The 18387-nt window shown below is 47.5% G+C and overlaps 1 protein-coding gene across 1 annotated transcript in view; it reads right to left on the bottom strand.

The window, feature by feature from the left end:
• The window catches only part of cacna2d2a (calcium channel, voltage-dependent, alpha 2/delta subunit 2a), a 758554-nt gene that overhangs the window by 136810 nt on the left and 603357 nt on the right, over window positions 1–18387 (bottom strand). The window contains exons 20-23 of the mRNA XM_041191642.1: window positions 16319–16380; window positions 10243–10319; window positions 8606–8666; window positions 7991–8088 (exon numbers count right to left, since the gene is read on the bottom strand). Coding sequence (XP_041047576.1) covers window positions 7991–8088; window positions 8606–8666; window positions 10243–10319; window positions 16319–16380 — 298 coding nt within the window. The remainder of the gene's footprint in view (window positions 1–7990; window positions 8089–8605; window positions 8667–10242; window positions 10320–16318; window positions 16381–18387) is intronic.

The following is an 18387-nucleotide window of genomic DNA, read 5'->3' as shown; positions in this document are numbered from 1 at the left end:
ACTAATGCTTTCTCATGCACTTTCTTAGCTTTCCTAATTTCCTTTTTAAGTGCCCCCCTGCACTTTTATACGCTAGGGACTCTGTCGTTTTGAGTCTTTGGTATCTGCCATAAGCTTCTCTTTTTTTCTTAATCCTAACCTTAATGTCCCTTGACATCCAGGGTTCGCCAGACTTGGTCTCTCTCTTTGTCTTTACGGGAACATATTTGCCCTGTACTGTCACCTCCTTGAATGCTTCCCACTGCTCTGTCACAGTTTTATCTGCAAATAGATGCTCCCAGTCCATTTGGGAGCAGCTTTTTACAGAATTTTTCTCTCGTTGGCTGGGCGAGTATCCCAAGGTCATTGCGCACTCTCATGACATTTCACTCGGCGGGTGTGCGCAAGAGGCGGCAGTGCACCCGCCGACAATTAAGGCCCATTAAGGCCCTTAATCAGTTAATTAAATCTGATTTTTCACTGCCCATCCAACTGTTCGGTTAGCGGGCGGGTGAAAAGGCCAAGCGGCCTTTGGATTTTTTGGAAACCTCACCCATGGGCGGGATGAAGTTTCCAACAGGAATTAAAAATAAAATGTAAAATTTTGAAATCTCATTTATAACATGTCCCCTCGTGTGACTCTGTCATTGACCCAGTAAAGTCATACTGCCTAGCTTGTTAAGTATTATATTTGTTGCTTAATAAATGTTTCCTGAGTACATCACTAGACTGTTGACTCCTATTGCCTGAATAGTTAAAGTTTTAAAAGAACAAGTTAATATTGAGTGAGTGCAGACTCATAGATTTGGAGGTTAAATGCCCTCCCAAAAAAACTTAAACAGGCCTATTGCGTTTACTATATATACACACACAAACACAACGCAGGATAGCTGTCCGGGGAGCTGACTGACTACCAGTGCAGGACTGCCATATTGCACCACAATCAGTGCAACATGATCATTTACTCTTAAAACCACTTAAAAGGACATTGAACAATGACAAAGAGATTCTCAATTGAGAAAAGTTGGGGTGAAGGGCTTTTGGTCAGTATGGTGGCAAAGCACAAGAGACGCCAGGATCTGCAACATCAGAAGAGAACTCCCTGCCCCCTCCCCTCCCCGACCCCAACCAGGGACATGATTATTAAGCGCTTGTAGGAGGCAATGCCTAGCATGTATTGGGTTGTATAGTTAACAATGCACTCATCTTCTATGAACTTATGCTCCCTCCTTTAATAGCATCTTCATCCTCGAGTGCATGAGCTACCCTACAGAAACTGAACTGGACCAACCACATAAATTCTGAGGTCAAGAGCAGGTCAGGAGCTAGGAATCCTGTGGTGCGTAACTCACCTCCTGACCCCCTAAAGCCTGTCCACCATTTACAAGGCACAAGTCAGGAGTGTGATGGAATACTCTCCACTTGCCTGGATGAGTGCAGCTCCAATAACACTCAAGGAGCTCAACAACCTTCCAGGACAAAGCAGCTGCTCGATTGGTGCCCCATCCACAAACATTCACTTCCTCCACCAATGACGAATAGGAGTAGCAGTGTTAACAATCTACAAGATGCAATGGAGGAACTCACCATGGCCCCTTAGACAGCACCTTTCAAACCCACAACAGCTACCATTTGGAAGGACAAGGGTAGCAGATAGATGGGAACACCACCTCCAAGCCACTTACCATCCTGACTTGGAACCATATCGTCATTCCTTCACTGTTGCTGGGTCAAAATCCTGGAACTCCCTTCCTAACTGCACTGTGGGTGTACCTACACCACATGGACTGCAGTGGTTCAAGAAGGCAGCTCACCACCACCATCTCAAGGGCAATTAGTGTTGGGCAATAAATGCTGGCCTAGCCAGCGATGCCCACAAGAATTAAAAAAAGGTTCACAGCGCTGAGCCTTTCTGCTGGGTGAACAGGGCATGAATGTCAGAGACACTTTCTACCTGCTACATGGCCTGCTGACGTTTATGAGCCAAATATCTGCACTTCAGTTCAATGTGGGCCCAGACACAAGGATGCCATTTAAAACATTGTGATGAAATCCACAGTTGACAATATCAGTGAAAAAGTGTCTGAGAGCTGTTGTCTGCACTGATTTTGGTTTCAAAGCCTGGATTTTTTTTTACATAGTCCCTGATGGAAAGAAACTAAAAAGTCAGTTTCTGAGTAACGAGGGTGGTAACTTTGGATTCCTGGCTGTGCATAAGATATCTGGGAAATCAAACTGCAACATCAGGTTTCTAGGGAAATAGAGATTAATGGAATCCAAAAGGAAAACACACAAAATTCCCAGAGACCTGATTTCAGCAGTCGATAAAAGCAGGCAGGCTGTGGAGAGTTATCTGTGGGGCAGCTAGAAAGAATGAAACATGGGGGAGAATTTTCCCCATGTCGGGCGGGTCGAGTGGGAGTGGGTGCTGCCCGCAGTCAGGACCGTGCTGCCATTTTACACGGGCATGCCAATTAAGACCCGCCCAGCATATTTCTCAACTCCCAAGGATAGCGGGAGTGGGCGGGCGGTGGCAGGTATGCACAGACCGCTTGGTCCAATGGCGACCCGGCGGCCTGTTTAAATGAAGATCTGGCAGCCTTTGCGAGGCTGCTCACAATGGTAGGGAGAAGAGCACAGCAGAGGGCTACTGTGCAGCACACAATTCCAGAGGGTAGGCCAGCGGGGCAGTCCAGGCCAGAGGGTAGGCTAGCGGGGCAGGCCAGGCCGGAGGGTAGGCTAGCGGGGCAGGCCAGGCCGGAGGGTAGGCTAGCGGGGCAGGCCAGGCCGGAGGGTAGGCTAGCGGGGCAGGCTAGGCTGGAGAGTAGGCTAGCGGGGCAGGCCAGGCCGGAGGGTAGGCTAGCGGGACAGGCCAGGCCGGAGGGTAGGCTAGCGGGGCAGGCTAGGCTGGAGGGTAGGCTAGCGGGGCAGGCCAGGCCGGAGGGTAGGCCAGCGGGGCAGGCCAGGCCGGAGGGTAGGCCAGCGGGGCAGGCCAGGCCGGAGGGTAGGCCAGCGGGGCAGGCCAGGCCGGAGGGTAGGCTAGTGGGGCTGTGTGCCCCTTGGTTTTCGGATGAGTGCCTAGCTGTCCTCCTGGAGGAAGCGGCAGTGCAGCGGGAGGTCCTGATTACGAGGGAGGAGGTGGCCGAGAGTGTGAGCTCCCATGATGTGGTGTAGCGCACATGGGTCCAGCGCCGTAAAAGATACAACAACCTCCTGCGCTTGGGAAGGGTGAGTACCATGTTGGCTGAGGTCATTTAATGCAGTCGTCACCCTTCTCCTCCACCAACTCTGAGTACAGTAACAGCATTGAATCCTTCACGGCATGTATTCCTCGCTGCGTGTACCAGCAGATATTGCCCATGCCTAGTTCACCCTGAGAGGGTTGAGCTAGGATGAGTTCTGCACCCACAGCATATGTGACACTGACACCCAGAGTATTGAATGGGGGTGAAACTCAAGGATCTGCACCTAGGCTGCGTGCTGGAACTGGGAAGCATGTCAAAGTCAGGGTGCTGACATGCTGGGAAGGGAGCTTCCACGTGGCAGGACACCAATCCATCTGCTGGTCTTTGCACTCCATGTGCTTGTGCCTCCTTGCTTAGCAAAGTTACACCTTGTGGTGCCACATGTGAAGGAGGCAGCATTTGGGCAAAGGGGGGGAGGGCGGGTGCGGGTGCGGGTGGCTAGCCTTGGCTTCTTTGTGTGAGTGTGTGGCATCTGTGGGGTGATAAAGAACTAGAGCCCTGCAATGTCCCACTCTGGCTGGGTTGGCAGGGATACGATGGGAATTCAGATACAGGCTGGACTAATCAATGCTTTTCTCTCCTTTTCAGGAGAAGACGGCGCACAATTCCGCAGAGCCAGGCCCAGTTGGTGATCCTAAAACTTTACGAGCAGCAGGCCATACATCTGGAAAGACGCCATGCCCCCAAGTCCACTGGTGGCGGTGAGGCTGCGGTGCCACAGGGGGGAGGGGGGGTATGTTGACGAGCACGCAGGTCACCATGTGTGTCACAGAAGCCATGGCACTGCTGAATGCTCCGTGATTGAAGTTTGCAACACGGGTTGACCATTGATTATGGAAGTTTGAGCACATAATGATCCGGGGGACCGGCATGCAACTTGACATTGTCTGCACTGTAACTAATCAAATGTCCTTGTTCTTCCTTTTAGTATCACCGGAGCAGGGCCGGGAGGAGGAGGCAGAGGGGCCACCTCTCACACCTGAGGGCCCAGAGAAAATCCACTTGCCATTTCAGCCAGGCAAGCACCAGGGCAGATACTAGCACCTCAGTGTGAATTAATTCTTTGGCTAGTGTCTTGGGACATACCAGTGAGGACACTTCACACTCACTTGAGGTACGGGCGGAGACAGAGTGCGCCCAGGGAGCTGGCAGTTGGAGGACGGCTGGGGACCAGGCACATGCTTGGTCTGATAATATGCCCCTAGAGTCATCCGTGAGGCAGGAAATGCTGGAAGTGCAGCGGGATATGTGGGAGGATCTGGCGGAGATACATGAGGCTATGTGTGGCATGGTGCCCGTGCTTGAGGAGTCCAGGCGGAGCATCACCGATGCATTGAACCTCATAGCCGAGCGCCATGCTTCCTCCATGGAGACAGTGGCAACTCTTGTGGAGTGGGTCCTCCAGAACAATCAGGACCTCCTAGGGTTGCGCTTGGACCTGCAAGCCCTCACTGCAGCATTGACCTCAACTGGTGGTTTGGGTACCAAGTGAGCAGGGAGGTCCGAAGCGACCTCACGTTGGTGCAGCAGCTGCCTGTCGTCTCTGTGGGCTCCTCTAAGGGTGCTCCGGATGAGGGCAGCAGCTCCTTCAGCCTTTTGCCAATGACCGTGGCATCCGATGAGGCTGCGGCAACTGGGGAAAAGCCAGCTGTGGAACTGGCCGCTCCCTCCCAGGTGGGGCCATCAAAGGCTCCACAGGCCAGAGGACACCCGCCAAGGTCATCGAGACCAACAGGACAGCACAGTGAGCAGGCTGTCTCAGATGCCAGTGCCAGCGAGGGGGAGCACCTAGACATAGCACCCGTAAGCGTAAATTTAAGGCACCTAAGGCACCATGGGTTTCTCACTGGTGCTTTTATGTTGGCCCATAGTACTTAGTCGAAGACTTGGTGTGATGTGCAACACCTTTTTTTTTGGTTTATGATGTTACGTTTGTTCTATCAAAAAATTTTGACACATTGTCATGCCTCAGGGTGATTCCTTACTTCTACAAGTAGATGGGAACCCATGATGTTATGAGTGACTTGTTTGACATTGAGCTTTATTGACAAGGGCCTTAGTTAATGTTACTATCCAGGCAGATTTAGCACTCAGGTATCGAGTATGGAGCCTGCAGCCCTGGCTTGTGTTGAAGATCCATCTGTGGTGGGCTAGCTGAAGGTTCGTTGGATTAAAGCCTCCCGGGTGACCCTACCTCCCTGGAGGATGCCCGGGTCAGCGTCTACCCCCTCAGCATTCTCCTGTGTGTGCTTATCCTCGGACTCACTGCTGGACTCATTGTGTGCATCCAGAGCAACTACGTCCATGTCTTCCTCGTCCACAGCCTCCCCCATTTCCAGCGTCAGATTGTGTAGAGTACAGCATGCAACCACTATCAGCGACACATGATCTGGAGGGTGTTGGTGCGCGAACCCTGAATGATCCAGGTATCGGAAGCACATCTTGAGAAGACTGATGGCTCTCCACACTACCACAGCCCTTGTGGAGGTGTGGATCCTACCGTACTGCTGCTCAGCCTCTGTTCTTGGATGGCAGAGAGGTGTCATGAGCCACCTTCTGAGGGGATAGCCCTTGTCACCCAGCAGCCATCCATCAAGCTGGGCTGGAGCACTGAAGAGCCCCAGCACCTGGGAGTGTCTGAGGATGTAAGTGTCGTGGGAGGTGCCTGGGTACCTTGCACAGACATGTAGAATCAGCATCCTGTGATCACACACTATCTGCACGTTCATGGAGTGGAAGCTCTTCCTGTTGACGAAGGCACCGGGCTCACCTGCTGGTGCCTTGATGGACACATGTGTACAGTCTATTGCACCCTGGACACGGGGAAAGCCAGCAATGGCTGCGAAGCCTCTGGCTCGCTGTGTCTGGCTGGCCTCGTCCCAGCGGTAGTGGATGAATGTTAATGCATGCCTGAACAGAATATCTGTCACATGCTTGACACAAGTGTGGACAGCTGATTGGGAGACACTGCAAAGATCGTCCACCGACCTCTGGAAATAGCCGGAAGCACAGGAGTTGAGGGCAGCTGTGACCTTTAGCGCATGGCATGGGGTGCCCACCCACACAGTTTGTGGAGATCTCAGGGCCTATCATCTGACAAATGGAGGTGATTGTCTCTCTTGAGGGAGAGAGCCTCCTTCGGCACTGCACCTCAGACATATTGAGGTAGCTGCTTCGTTGCCTGTATACCCTGGCAGCAGGATAGTGGCATCGTCTGCCTTGGACTTCCTGTTGGCCCTGCGCCCCTTGTGCCTGCACCTCTCCTCCCAAAGTTGGCTTCCCTGTAAGCTGAATGTGGGCTCTTGGCCTCCTCCCCCTTCTAGCCCTCCCTTCCTCCTCAGAGGAGGTGCCCCCAGTGGAGAGCACAACTCCCATTCTCAGGCTAAGGGAAGGCTTCCTGAAAGCTGCAGGCCCCAAAAATGATCTTTACTGACCTGAAGGCTTTTACTCCTGTCCAAGCAGCTGGTATGAGTTTTGAAGTATTCCTGCTCACACAGGCAAGTATCAGTAACTTTCACAATTAAATATCTAACAGATACCACTCACGACCCCACTCACCCCTCTTATCCCACCTGTGGATGAGGTTTATACAAATGTCTCCCACCCGTCTGCCTGTTGCGCACGTGCAATGTCCTGAAGATGACATGGGCCCTGAAAAATTGCAGTCAATTGCTGCCTCAAGGGCCTTAAGTACATGAATAATTAATGACAGGGGCGCATCTGAGAACATTGCGAGCCCTCCCACCTAAATGTCGCGATGGTGCGCTATGACGCCAGGGACGCTCACCCAACGTCACCGCACGTCATTTTACGTGTCAGCGTGTGGGACCCACCCCGCATGCCAACGAGAAAATTCTGGCCATGAAGACTGGGTCTAGCAGCAGGGATATTGAAATAAAGTTATTGCCACTGCTTCAATTTTGAAGAATCTTTGCTGCCAAGACTGCAGTGAGCTAAGCTAAGACGTGCGCGCCTTTGATGATGGCTATATCTGTGGAACTCGGAGGGATTGAAGCTGCTGTCAGAGGCGTCTCAATGATCAAGTTCTGCATGAAGAAAAGGAGTTGACCTTTACCTGAGGAAGACAGAGTTGTGAAGGACTTTGCCGTTGCACGTGGTGCCACATATGTGCTATGGGGAATGCCAGTAAATCTGTGAGATCTATCTTTGTTGTATCAGTTAATTAAACTGTAATTTATAGTTTCTCTTGAATACAATTTGCCTGTTACTTCGTGTTTATGTTGATTTTGGTTTGATTGTTAAATTCAACCTATAAAAGTGAAATCTTGTCCATTGGTTTCTTCCGACAAGGCCTTTTGATAAGTTTGGTTCTTTAGGTTATTGGTCTCCATGCGGATTGTAACAACATGCTAGTACAACGAATAAAAAAGCACATTATTTAAAGTGGCCTCCTAAATTTCAGTGAGATAGACACTTGAGGGTTTTAGAGGAACTGTAAAGATTAGGACACACCTTATCCACACATTCAGTATCAGCGTTTTGAAACATTTTCCCTTTAAGCTTCAGACTTTTATCTCCACGAGAGAATTCACTTCATGACAACTTTGACAATGTTTTTCATCCTATACTTTCTTTTAAATGCTAGTGAAACTCAATATACCACAAAGTAGACCCCTGGGGTCAGTACCAAGTCTGCATTTTATACTGAGTCTAAATAATGTAATAACCAAATCAGGAAATGAAGTGTCCTTGAGCTGACAGGCGGTTTGAGAGGTTCTGCCCCTGGAGACTGTTGCTGTACTCACAGTTCTTGTAGTCAGGAGTGTTCTTATCCATCAGATTGATAAAATTGAATAACAACTCTGTGTTGTTGTCTGACTTGACAAGATCCTTGCAGTATTCCCTAGGAGGAAATCCAAGTGTAAACACATTCCATGAGGGTAAAGTGGACACTGGCGCGAAAGAGACAGTGACAAGCCCTCACCCTCAAACCCCTAGGGTGTCACTCCTGTACAAGGATGGGACAGTAACATGAAGGAGAGTCATGCTGCAGAAAGTTCCCTATTCTTTAACACACAGACGGCCGGGAGTTATACTGCCACAGATGGTTGCCATGCAGGGCTAGGAGCCTTCAGGAAAAGGTCATTGCAGCCTGAATGTTTGTGCATATAGCAGTGATTTCATAACAGGGGAGAGACTATGCCAGAGCAGAGAGATAGATATCCATTCCATAGGCAGACATAGCAGGTGCAAACACAAGCCACAGCTCAGGGTGAGGTGTGTAGTGGTCCATGGGTGAAGGTGGGGGGAGTGTTGACTGATTCACGGCATGGTCAGATTTGGGCAGCAGGGTGATGCATGGAACAATGAGTGTACAGCATGAAGCAAATGGGCAAGCGCGCACACACACACACAGCTACCTGGGAGCAATGAATACATGTCCCACGGTCTCAAAGGAGCTGGGTAACAAGGATTCAAAATCTGCAATAAAAAGGAACATTATCTGGGAACTACTGGCGAGGGGGGGATGTAGCTCACACCTGCAGCGTCTCAGACATTATTATTAGCACAGGAGCGGAGAAGAAACTACACAACTCTTAAAAATGACAAGATCAAGAGATTGATCTGCAGGGTCGAAGCACATCTCAGGAGAGTAGTTGTAGCCACTTTGTTGCCCAGAAAACAGACAATTTTTACATTCTGGAACATGGAAAGTCCAAAATACTAGCCAATAAAAATTAGGTCAGTCAGGCTTTTTTAAGACTAGAAATACTGTTTTAATTGATTACCAATTGCATTTTTTCAACATCTGCCACTGCACTGATTGTAGTCAGTTACTGAACGTCACTCATAAGGCACCAACATGGCCAAACTCTTTAAATTACGTGGAGACAATCAAACTCTGTTTTGAAAGGGTGGAGCATAGGGTCCAGTTACAGGCTAATGGGGAGGAAGTGGATGGGTGGGGACCAAACAGCACTGATATCTCTTCAGTATCATTGAGAAGGGGTGGGTTAGTTAGTGAGGAAGTGAGAGAAAGAAAGAAAAAGAAAGAAAGGGGAGAAAGAGAAAGCAGGACATTAAAGTTGGATACAATAGGAAGCAGGTATCTAGAGGGAAGATATTCAGAGCAATGCAAAGGAAATTTCTAAGCCATTGTGGACATAACAAGACATTGCATCAAGAGGGTTGGGAAGGGAATTTGAGAAGGGATCAGACGGGCAGGTAAATGGGCAAGCAGGCTGGGTACAGTGGGGGATAGGCACTGAACAAAGAGGGTGGGGGGAGGGGACCAATATTCAGATACTTGCCCTTGTTGTTGTTTTGGACTGTGTGAATCCATCATAGAGAGAGAAAGCAGAAAAAAAAGGGGTTGGGTAGGAAGGGGGTCACAAACAATATTTTATTCAATTACTATTTGAATAAAAATATTGTGTATAAATATACTGAGAATCTTGCAACTGACAAAATAAAAGTATATCAAAAGAGCAAACAAACAGTTGCAAACATCTAGACCGATAGCTCTAGGTGCTCTGCACACAAGGCTAGCATGCAATAGCCAAGGGCAAATGATTCTAAAGCTTCAGCAAACAGAACAAGGCAAGTCCAAACAATCCAGAGAAAATATAAGAAAAACAAAAGAAAACAAAACAACAGAATAAAACAAAAAAAGCAAGAAAGAAACTGAAACCCAAGTAGAATATAGTGAAAAGCATGCACATTTTCACAGTCTCTGCGTGGTTTGCTGCTTCAGAATCATTGTATATTCTAGAAGAAAGCAAGAAAAGGAGAGCTCGACTTTTAATTCTTAGTCAGCTGATTCATATATTAGTTTTGTTTTGACTTTGCTTTTTTTGGCTTGGCAAAATACAGAGTTTCACCAATTTCAGAAAGGCGGCTGTGTAATTCTGTGTAATTGGTTAAACTCCCAATTCTGATCAGGGAAACTTGCTTTCTATCAGTGCAATAAAGTTTTCCACAGCCCAGTGACTGCTGGGGTGTCTGCAGGTTCAAGGTTCAGATCAGAGGATAAATAGATTGGACAACAGGTACTTACACTGAGCTTGAAGGATTTGGTCATCCAACTTTGCTTGGATATAATATTTGCTGTACGGTGGTAACACCAGGGCCAGGCTGCAAAGGCAATGAAGAGGCAATATCACATTTGAAATTGACCTGAGCAATTACTGCTACTTTCACTTGAGATCAGGGATTAACAAGTGTGGAGAATTTCACAAATTCTGTGGTATTTCAGAATATTCTGGAATTAAAGTTCCTTACCTAATATTTGTGAGTGGCACCCCAGTCAACTGGCCAATTACTTTTGGTGGGATAGGGTCGGGGGGTAATGTGAGAAATTAATGTGGTCAACTCTGCTCAAATCATTGGGTGCCAGGTTTTGGGGCACCAGGTCGTCTTTTAAACCTCCCCATGTGGATTATTCTATTAAACAAAGGGTTTACTGTGCAGTAAAGAATTGTGTTAACTTCCCAGAGTCATAGAGGTCTACAGCACAGAAAAAGGCCCATCATGTCTGCATTGGTCAAACAAGTACCTAACTATTCTAATCCCATTTTCCAGCACTAGGCCCATAGCCTTGTATGCCATGGCTTCGCAAGTGCGCATCCAAGTAATTCTTAAATGTTGAGGGTTTCTGCCTCTAACACCCATTCAGGCAGCGAGTTCCAGATTCCCACCACCCTCTGGGTGAAAAAATTCTTCCTCTCATCCCCTATAAACCTCTTGCCTCATACCTTAAATCTATGCCCCCTGGTTATTGATCCCTCCACCAAGGGGAAAAATTCCTTTCTGTCTACCCTATCTATGCCCCTCATAATTTCATACACCTCAATCATGTCCCCCCTCAATCCCCTCTGCTCCAGGGAAAATAACCCCAGTCTATCCAATCTCTCCACATAACTAAAACTCTCCAGCCCAGGCAACAGCCTGGTAAATCTCCTCTACATTCTCTCCTTCCTATAATGCAAATTCCAGAACTGCACGTAATACTCTACCCGTGGCCTAAACAGCGTTTTATACAATTCCAGCATAACCTCCCTGCTCTTATATTCTATGTCTTGGTTAATAAAGGCAAGTATCCCACATGTCTTCTTAACCACCTTACCTACCTGTCCCGCTACCTGAAGGGACTGGTGGACATGCACACCAAGGTCCCTCTGATCCTCGGTACTTCTCAGGGTCCTACCATTCATTGTGCACTCCCGTGCCTTGTTTGTCCTGTCCAAATACATCACCTCACACTTAACCAGATTAAATCCATTTGCCACTGATCAGCCCATTTGACCCGCCCGTTGAAATTCTCCTGTAATCTAAGGCTATCCTCCTCACTATTTACCATCTCACCAATTTTCATGTCAGCTGCGAACTTACTGATCAACTCTCCTATATTCAAGTCTTAATTATTTATATATACCACAACTAGCAAGGGGCCCAACACCGATCCCTGTGAAACCCCACTGGACACAGGCATTTAGTCACAAAAATGCCCCTCGACCATCACCCTCTGCTTCTAGCCACTCAGCCAATTCTGGATCCATTTTGCCAGATTGCTTTGGATCCCATGGGCTCTGACCTTCGTTATCAGTCTCCCATGCAGGACCTTATCAAAAGCCTTGCTGAAGTCCAAATAGACTATGTTGAATGCATTGCCCTCATCTACACACCTGGTCACCTCTTCGAAAAATTCAATCAAATTGGTCAGACATGACCTCCCCTTAATAAAACCATGCTGGCTGTCCTTGATTAATCCCTGCCTTTCCAAGTGTAGATTAATTCTGCCCCTCAGAATTGCTTCCAATAGTTTCCCCACCACTGAGGTTAGACTGACTGGCCTGTAGTTCCCTGGCTTATCCCTTCCTCTCTTCTTGAATAACGGTACCACATTGGCTGTCCTCCAGTCCTCTGGCACTTCTCCTGTGGCCAGAGAGGTATTGAAAATTATTGCCAGTGCCCCTGCTATTTCCTCCCTTGCCTCATCCAACAGTCTGGGATACATTTCATCTGGGCCTGGAGAATTATCTACTTTTAAGCCTGCCAGACCACTTAGAACCTCCTCCATTTCTATGCTAATTTCTTTAATTATATCACAGTCCTTCTGCCTGATTTCCATACCCACGTCGTCCCTCTCACTTGTGAACATCGACGCAAAGTATTCATTTAGAACCCTACCTATGTCTTCTGGCGCCACACACAAATTACCAATATGGTCCTTAATGGGCCCTACTCTTTCCCTAGTTATCCTCTTACTCTTAATGTACTTGTAAAATAACTTTGAATTTTCCTTTATTTTACATGCCAACGTTTTTTCATGCCCCCTTTTTGCTCTCCTAATTTCCTTTTTAAGTTCCCCCTCCACATTCTATACTCCTCTAGGGCTTCCACTGTTTTGAGCCCTCGGTATCTGCCATAAGCCTCCCTTTTTCTCTTTATCCAATCCTGTATATCCCTCGACATCCAGGGTTCCCTGGATTTGTTGGTCCCACCCTTTGTCTTTACTGGAATATGTTGGCTCTGTACTCTCCCTATTTCCTTCTTGAATAGGTCCCACTGCTCTGACGCAGATTTACCTAAAAGTAGCTGCTCACAGTACACTCTGACCAAATCATATCTGATCTTATTAAAATCGGCCTTCCCCCAATATAGAACTCTGATTTCTGGCCCATCCTTGTCCTTTTCCATAAAAACCTTGAATCTAACGGAGTAATGATCACCATCTGCAAAATGCTCTCCCACTGATACCTCTACCACTTGCCTGGCTTCATTCCCTAAAATTAAGTCCAGGACCGCCCCCTCTCTTTTAGGGCCTTCTACATACTGGCTCAAAAAGCTCTCCTGGATGCATTTTAAGAATTCCACTCCCTCTAAACCTATCACACTATGACTAACCCAGTTAATGTTAGGGAAGTTGAAATCTCCCGCTATTACTACCCTATTATTTTTACACTTCTCTGAAATTTGCCTACATATCTGCTCTTCTATTTCTCTCTGACTGTTTGGGGGCCTATAGTACACTCCCAGCAAGGTGATTGCTCCTTTTTTGTTTTTCAGTTCTACCTATATGGCTACATTTGAGGAGCCTTTTAAGATGTCATCCCTCCTTACTGCTGTAATTGATTCCTTGATCAATATTGCGATACCTCCTCCTCTTTTACCTCCTTCCCTGTCTCGTGCGAAGACCCTATATCCTGGAATATTGAGCTGCCAATCCTGCCCCTCTCTCAACCATGTCTCTGTGACAGCAATGACATCATACTTCCATGTGTTAATTTGTGCCCTTAACTCAACTGCCTTATTCGTCAGACTCCTTGCATTAAAATAAATACCATCCAACCTTGCCAAACTCCCTTATGCCTTAACTGGCCTATAACTTTTATGCCTTCCAGACTCAATTGCTCTCTATTTTAATTTTGGCTGTGCATCTCCCCCTGCTGAACCTCCTCTCAGGATCCCATCCCCTTGCCAAGTTAGGTTAAACCCTCCCCAACAGCACTAACAAACCTCCCCGCAAGGATGTTGGTCTCCTTCCGGTTCAGGTGCAACCCGTCTGCCTTGTACAGGTCCCACCACCCCCAGAAACGGTTCCAATGTCCCAGAAATCTAAAGCCCTCCCTCCTGCACCATCTCTCTAGCCACTCATTCACCTGGACTAGCCTCCTATTTCTATACTCACTAGCGCATGCCACTTGAAGTAATCCAGAGGTTACTACCTTTGAGATCCTGTTTTTAAATCTGTTTCCTAGCTCCCTAAATTCTGCTTGCAGGACCTCATCCCTCTTTCTACCTATGTTGTTGGTACCACGATCTCTGTCTGTTTGCTCTCCCCCTTTAGAATGTTCTGCAGCCGTTCAGTGACATCTTTGACATTGGCACCAGGGACGTAACATACCATCCTGGAGTCACATCTACGGCTGCAGAATTGTCTGTCTGTTCTCCTTACTATCGAGTCTCCTACCACTATTTCTCTTCCCCTCTTTTTCCTCCTCCCTTGTACAGCTGAGCCACTCACAATGTCACCAGCGTGGCTGCACTCCCCAGAGGAACTGTCACTCTCACCATTTTCGAACACAGAAAAACGGTTCTCGAGCAAGATGCACCCTGCGGATTTCCTGACTACCTGCCTGACACCTTTCTTCTGACTGACGGTCACCCATTCCCTCCCTGTCTGCACTTTCGTAAGCTGTGGGGTGACCACGTCTAATAATGTGCTATCCATGAAATTCTCAGCCACGCGGATGAACCTCAGTGCCTCCAGCTGCTGCTCAAGCTCCAAAACTCAAAGCTCAAGTAGCTGCAGCTGGTGGCACTTCCTGCACACGTGGTCGGTCTGAGCGCAAGGAGTGGCTAGGACTTCCCACATGTTGCAGGCGGTACATAATACGGGACTGAGCTGCCCTGCCATGCCTCTTGTTGAAAAAAAATGTTATTTGCGTCAATGAATTAAAAGTTCTTTTAGCTAAAATAATAATTTACAGCTAGGCTCTAGAATGCTCCGCATATTGCAGGAACGAAATAAGCCATGGAGTGATCATAATGATGGAGAGTGTAGAATCTGGGGAACTACTGAAACTTAGAAAGGTAGTAAACTGTGAGGAGTGTAGTCGGAGACTTCAGAAGGATGCAGACAGGCTGGTGAAATAGGAAGGCAGATGACAGATGAAATTTAACACAGAAGTGAGAAGTGATGCATATTGGTAAGAAGAATGAGGAAAGGCAATATTTTAAATTTTAAAGGGCTACAGGAAGCTGGGGATGTATATACGTACACATCTTTGCAGCTGGCAGCACAATTTGAGAAGGCTGTTAAAGAGGCACATAGGGTCCATGGTTTTATAAATAGAAGCATAGAGTACAAAAACAAGCAAGTTAAAGCTTGTCAAAAATTGGTTCGCCTCAGCTAGAATACTGGGACCAATTCTGGCAACCTCACATTAGCAAGAATATCAAAATTTTCAAGTGGGTGCAGAGGAAATATACTGGCATGGCACTGGGGGTGAAATACTTCCTTAATGAAGAGGGACAAGAGAAACTGAGATTGTTCTCTTTGTAGCAGGGAAGGTTGAGGAGAGATTTAATAGATGTGCTCAAAATCATGGAGAATTTTGATAGTAAATAAGGGAAAACTGTTTCCAATGGCAGAAAGATTAGTAACCAGAGGACAAAGGTTTAAGGTAATTGGCAAAAGAATCAGAGGTGACAAAAAGAGATTTTTTTTTTACTCAGTGAGTTGTGTTTTGGAATACCTTGCATGAAAGGGTGGTGGAAGCATCAATCGTAACTTTTAAAAGGAAATTGGGTAAAGATTTGAAGGGGGAGTATTTGCAGGCTATGGGGAAACAGCAGAGGTTTGGGACTAAAAAAGCTCTTTCAAAGTGCTAGCACAGACATGATGGGCTGAATGGCCTTCTTCTGCATCATATGATTTTAATGATGAAGAATGCAGAACGTAGATTACCCATATAGTGATTTCAATGATGGACAGCGTTGGACCCAGGTTATCCGTGGAGTGACCTCAATGATAAAATGTGTAGGGCTCAGGTTACCCGTGAAGCAATTACATTGATAGTGTATTGAAAGGCAGGAGTAATACATGGAGTAATCATATTGATGGAGAGTACCAAAGTTAAGTAAACTGCTGATTATCTTAACTGTTATTTTTCTGTCTTGTACCACCCCACATTATAACCTATTTAAACTTCTAGTATAACACATCCGATTTTCAGAGCAGATTACTACTGTTCTGTCAGGATATGACTCAGTCACAACACTCTTTGAACTTCATTATACAATTCTTAATTCTAACACCATCTCTCTTACAACCTGATCACAAAAGTTCTAAAGTCTTGTACTGCCTCTGATATATCACCTTTCCATGTTACAGTGACAATGAAATATATAGAAAAAAACACAAGGGCTACATTCAGAAATACCACACACATACCTCTGTGAACAGGACATTTCTGCAACATTCATCATTGTTTCATGTGAAAACCTAGTAAACAATATTCCAAGTGCTACATTCCCTGGGCAAAGGGGAAAGGCCACAGGTAAACTGTGGCTGTAATACTGCTGAGAGTGTGCAATCCCAGGCTGATGGATTACAACAGATATGTTACCTGTAATCAGCACTTTGCACTGGGGTCCATGTGTACGTCCTAGCTACTTCATCAATATATCTCTGAAAAAAAGGAACACAGCAAGATAGTCATTTAAACTCTGCAGCACACCTGATCTGACTGTTACCTGAGTGTGATGGGCATTTGTACTCAAATGCGAGGTTTCAACCTGGCAACACCTTGGATTTCACATGAACTATCTGCCTCTTTAAGACATCTTTTCATAATAACCAACCCCACTGATCCTTTCCTCATCATAAGACAACATTCCCTCCCACCTCTTGCCATTTTCTGTTCTATTGACAGGTGAAGGCAAAGTAATAGAAGGTTAGCTCAAGCTTCCAGTTCCCTGCACAAAGTACATCCAGCTCCATATCCCCAAATAAGCCAATGCTGCATTTCCCTTATGAATGGAAAATGTGCTTTAAGTGCATGATGTCTGGCTAACCCACCTCCCTCTTTCTTCATGAATAAAGAAATACTCCTTTTGGTGCAGAGGTTTGAAAAAAATCAGAATATTGATCATACCAAGTCCAACACCTTGTTTAGAGACATTATTGTCAAGCTGTGCATTTCAGGGATGGGGCCTATTGTTTTAATGGGTGAAGTCAACAGGTAGGGTGGCAAAGAAAGATTTATAAAGCACTTTGCCACAGCTCTCATTAATGCTCAAGCCTACATATACTTTGAGCTTTGAGATTTGTACTAAGTACGGTAGCAGGCGAATAAAACAACGTTTTACCTACCGGCCGCAATGGCGGCTTTCACCACCCAGCGGGACACCATCTATGTGGTCAAAACAAGAAAAAACTAAACTTTGGAACAGCAAGATAGAACAGCAATGCCAGAGGAAGGAGAAGGAAGCCAGCCCTGGGCTGCGATTTCCATTCCCCTGCGCAACAACGTGCCCCACTGGGGAAGACATCTGGATCCAGAATTGGGCTCCGCAGTCATCTGAAGTCTCACCAAGCCTGACCGGCGTCATCCTCGATTCCGAGGAACCACCGCCGACAACTAAGATTCTGTCTTGGTTAAGTCTGAAGGCCCCTTAACACATCCCGGAGAGTGCTGGCCACCACTTGGCTGGCCAGAGTTTATTGCACAGCATTACTGCCCGAAACCCCACCCACCTCCGCCCCACTCCATCCAACCGATTAGCCATAGCTTCGCCCATTGATTGCATGCTGTGCTCTCAGCTCAGACACAGGCATTCTCCTAACCCACACTGCAAGGCTGCACTGTTAGCTTGAACCATGGAGGGGACTGGTCCAAACCAGGATGATGACATTGCAAGAGGCTGTGAGCGCCTCCACCAGTGACTGCTCCATGGCTAACTTTAGCAAGGAGATTGTACAATATGCCCAGTCGTCCAACTGTCCTGCAGTCCACTAAAACTCTCAATTGTTTGCAGTCTGTGGCCGAGGAGTGAAAAGATCTGGAACACTTTGTGGTACTTTGATGCCCCTGCGTTTCTTGAGTGTGCAGAAAAGCTGGTGGCCGGACTCCACACATGTCAACTTGACTGCACCTGAACTGTCTCAGCTGCGGGGGAATGGTCACTTATACAAGGTTTCCCTAAGGTGTAGCCACTTCCCTTGTCCAGCCCACCTCCCCCCATCCTGCATGTGCTCGTGCACTTCCTTCAACAACAGAGCAGCCCTTCCCTCCCCTCACCAAGTCATCTCAACCGCAGGGCAGCCCTTTGACCTTACCCCCCCAAGTCGCCTCAACTACAAGGCAGCCCTTGCCCCCGCCTCAGGTTGTCACAACCACAAGGCAGCCCTTGCCCCCACACCCCCAAGTCGCCACAACCGTAGGGCAACCCTTGCCCCCATCCCCCTAAGTCGCCACAACCGTAGGGCAGCCCTTGCCCCCATCACCCCAAGTCGTCTCAACCGCAGGGCAGCCCTTGCTCCCACACTCCCATGTCACCTCAACCGCAGGGCAGCCCTTGCCCCCACACTCCCATGTCGCCACAACCGCAGGGCAGCCCTTGCCCCCACACTCCCATGTCGCCTCAACCGCAGGGCAGCCCTTGCACCCCTCCCCCCCCACCCACGTCGCCTCAA

The sequence above is a fragment of the Carcharodon carcharias genome, chromosome 7 (assembly GCF_017639515.1).
Source record: "Carcharodon carcharias isolate sCarCar2 chromosome 7, sCarCar2.pri, whole genome shotgun sequence".
Taxonomy (NCBI): Eukaryota; Metazoa; Chordata; class Chondrichthyes; order Lamniformes; family Lamnidae; genus Carcharodon; species Carcharodon carcharias.
The sequence above is the reverse complement of the archived record's forward strand: the minus strand, read 5'-3'. Positions and strand labels throughout refer to the sequence as shown.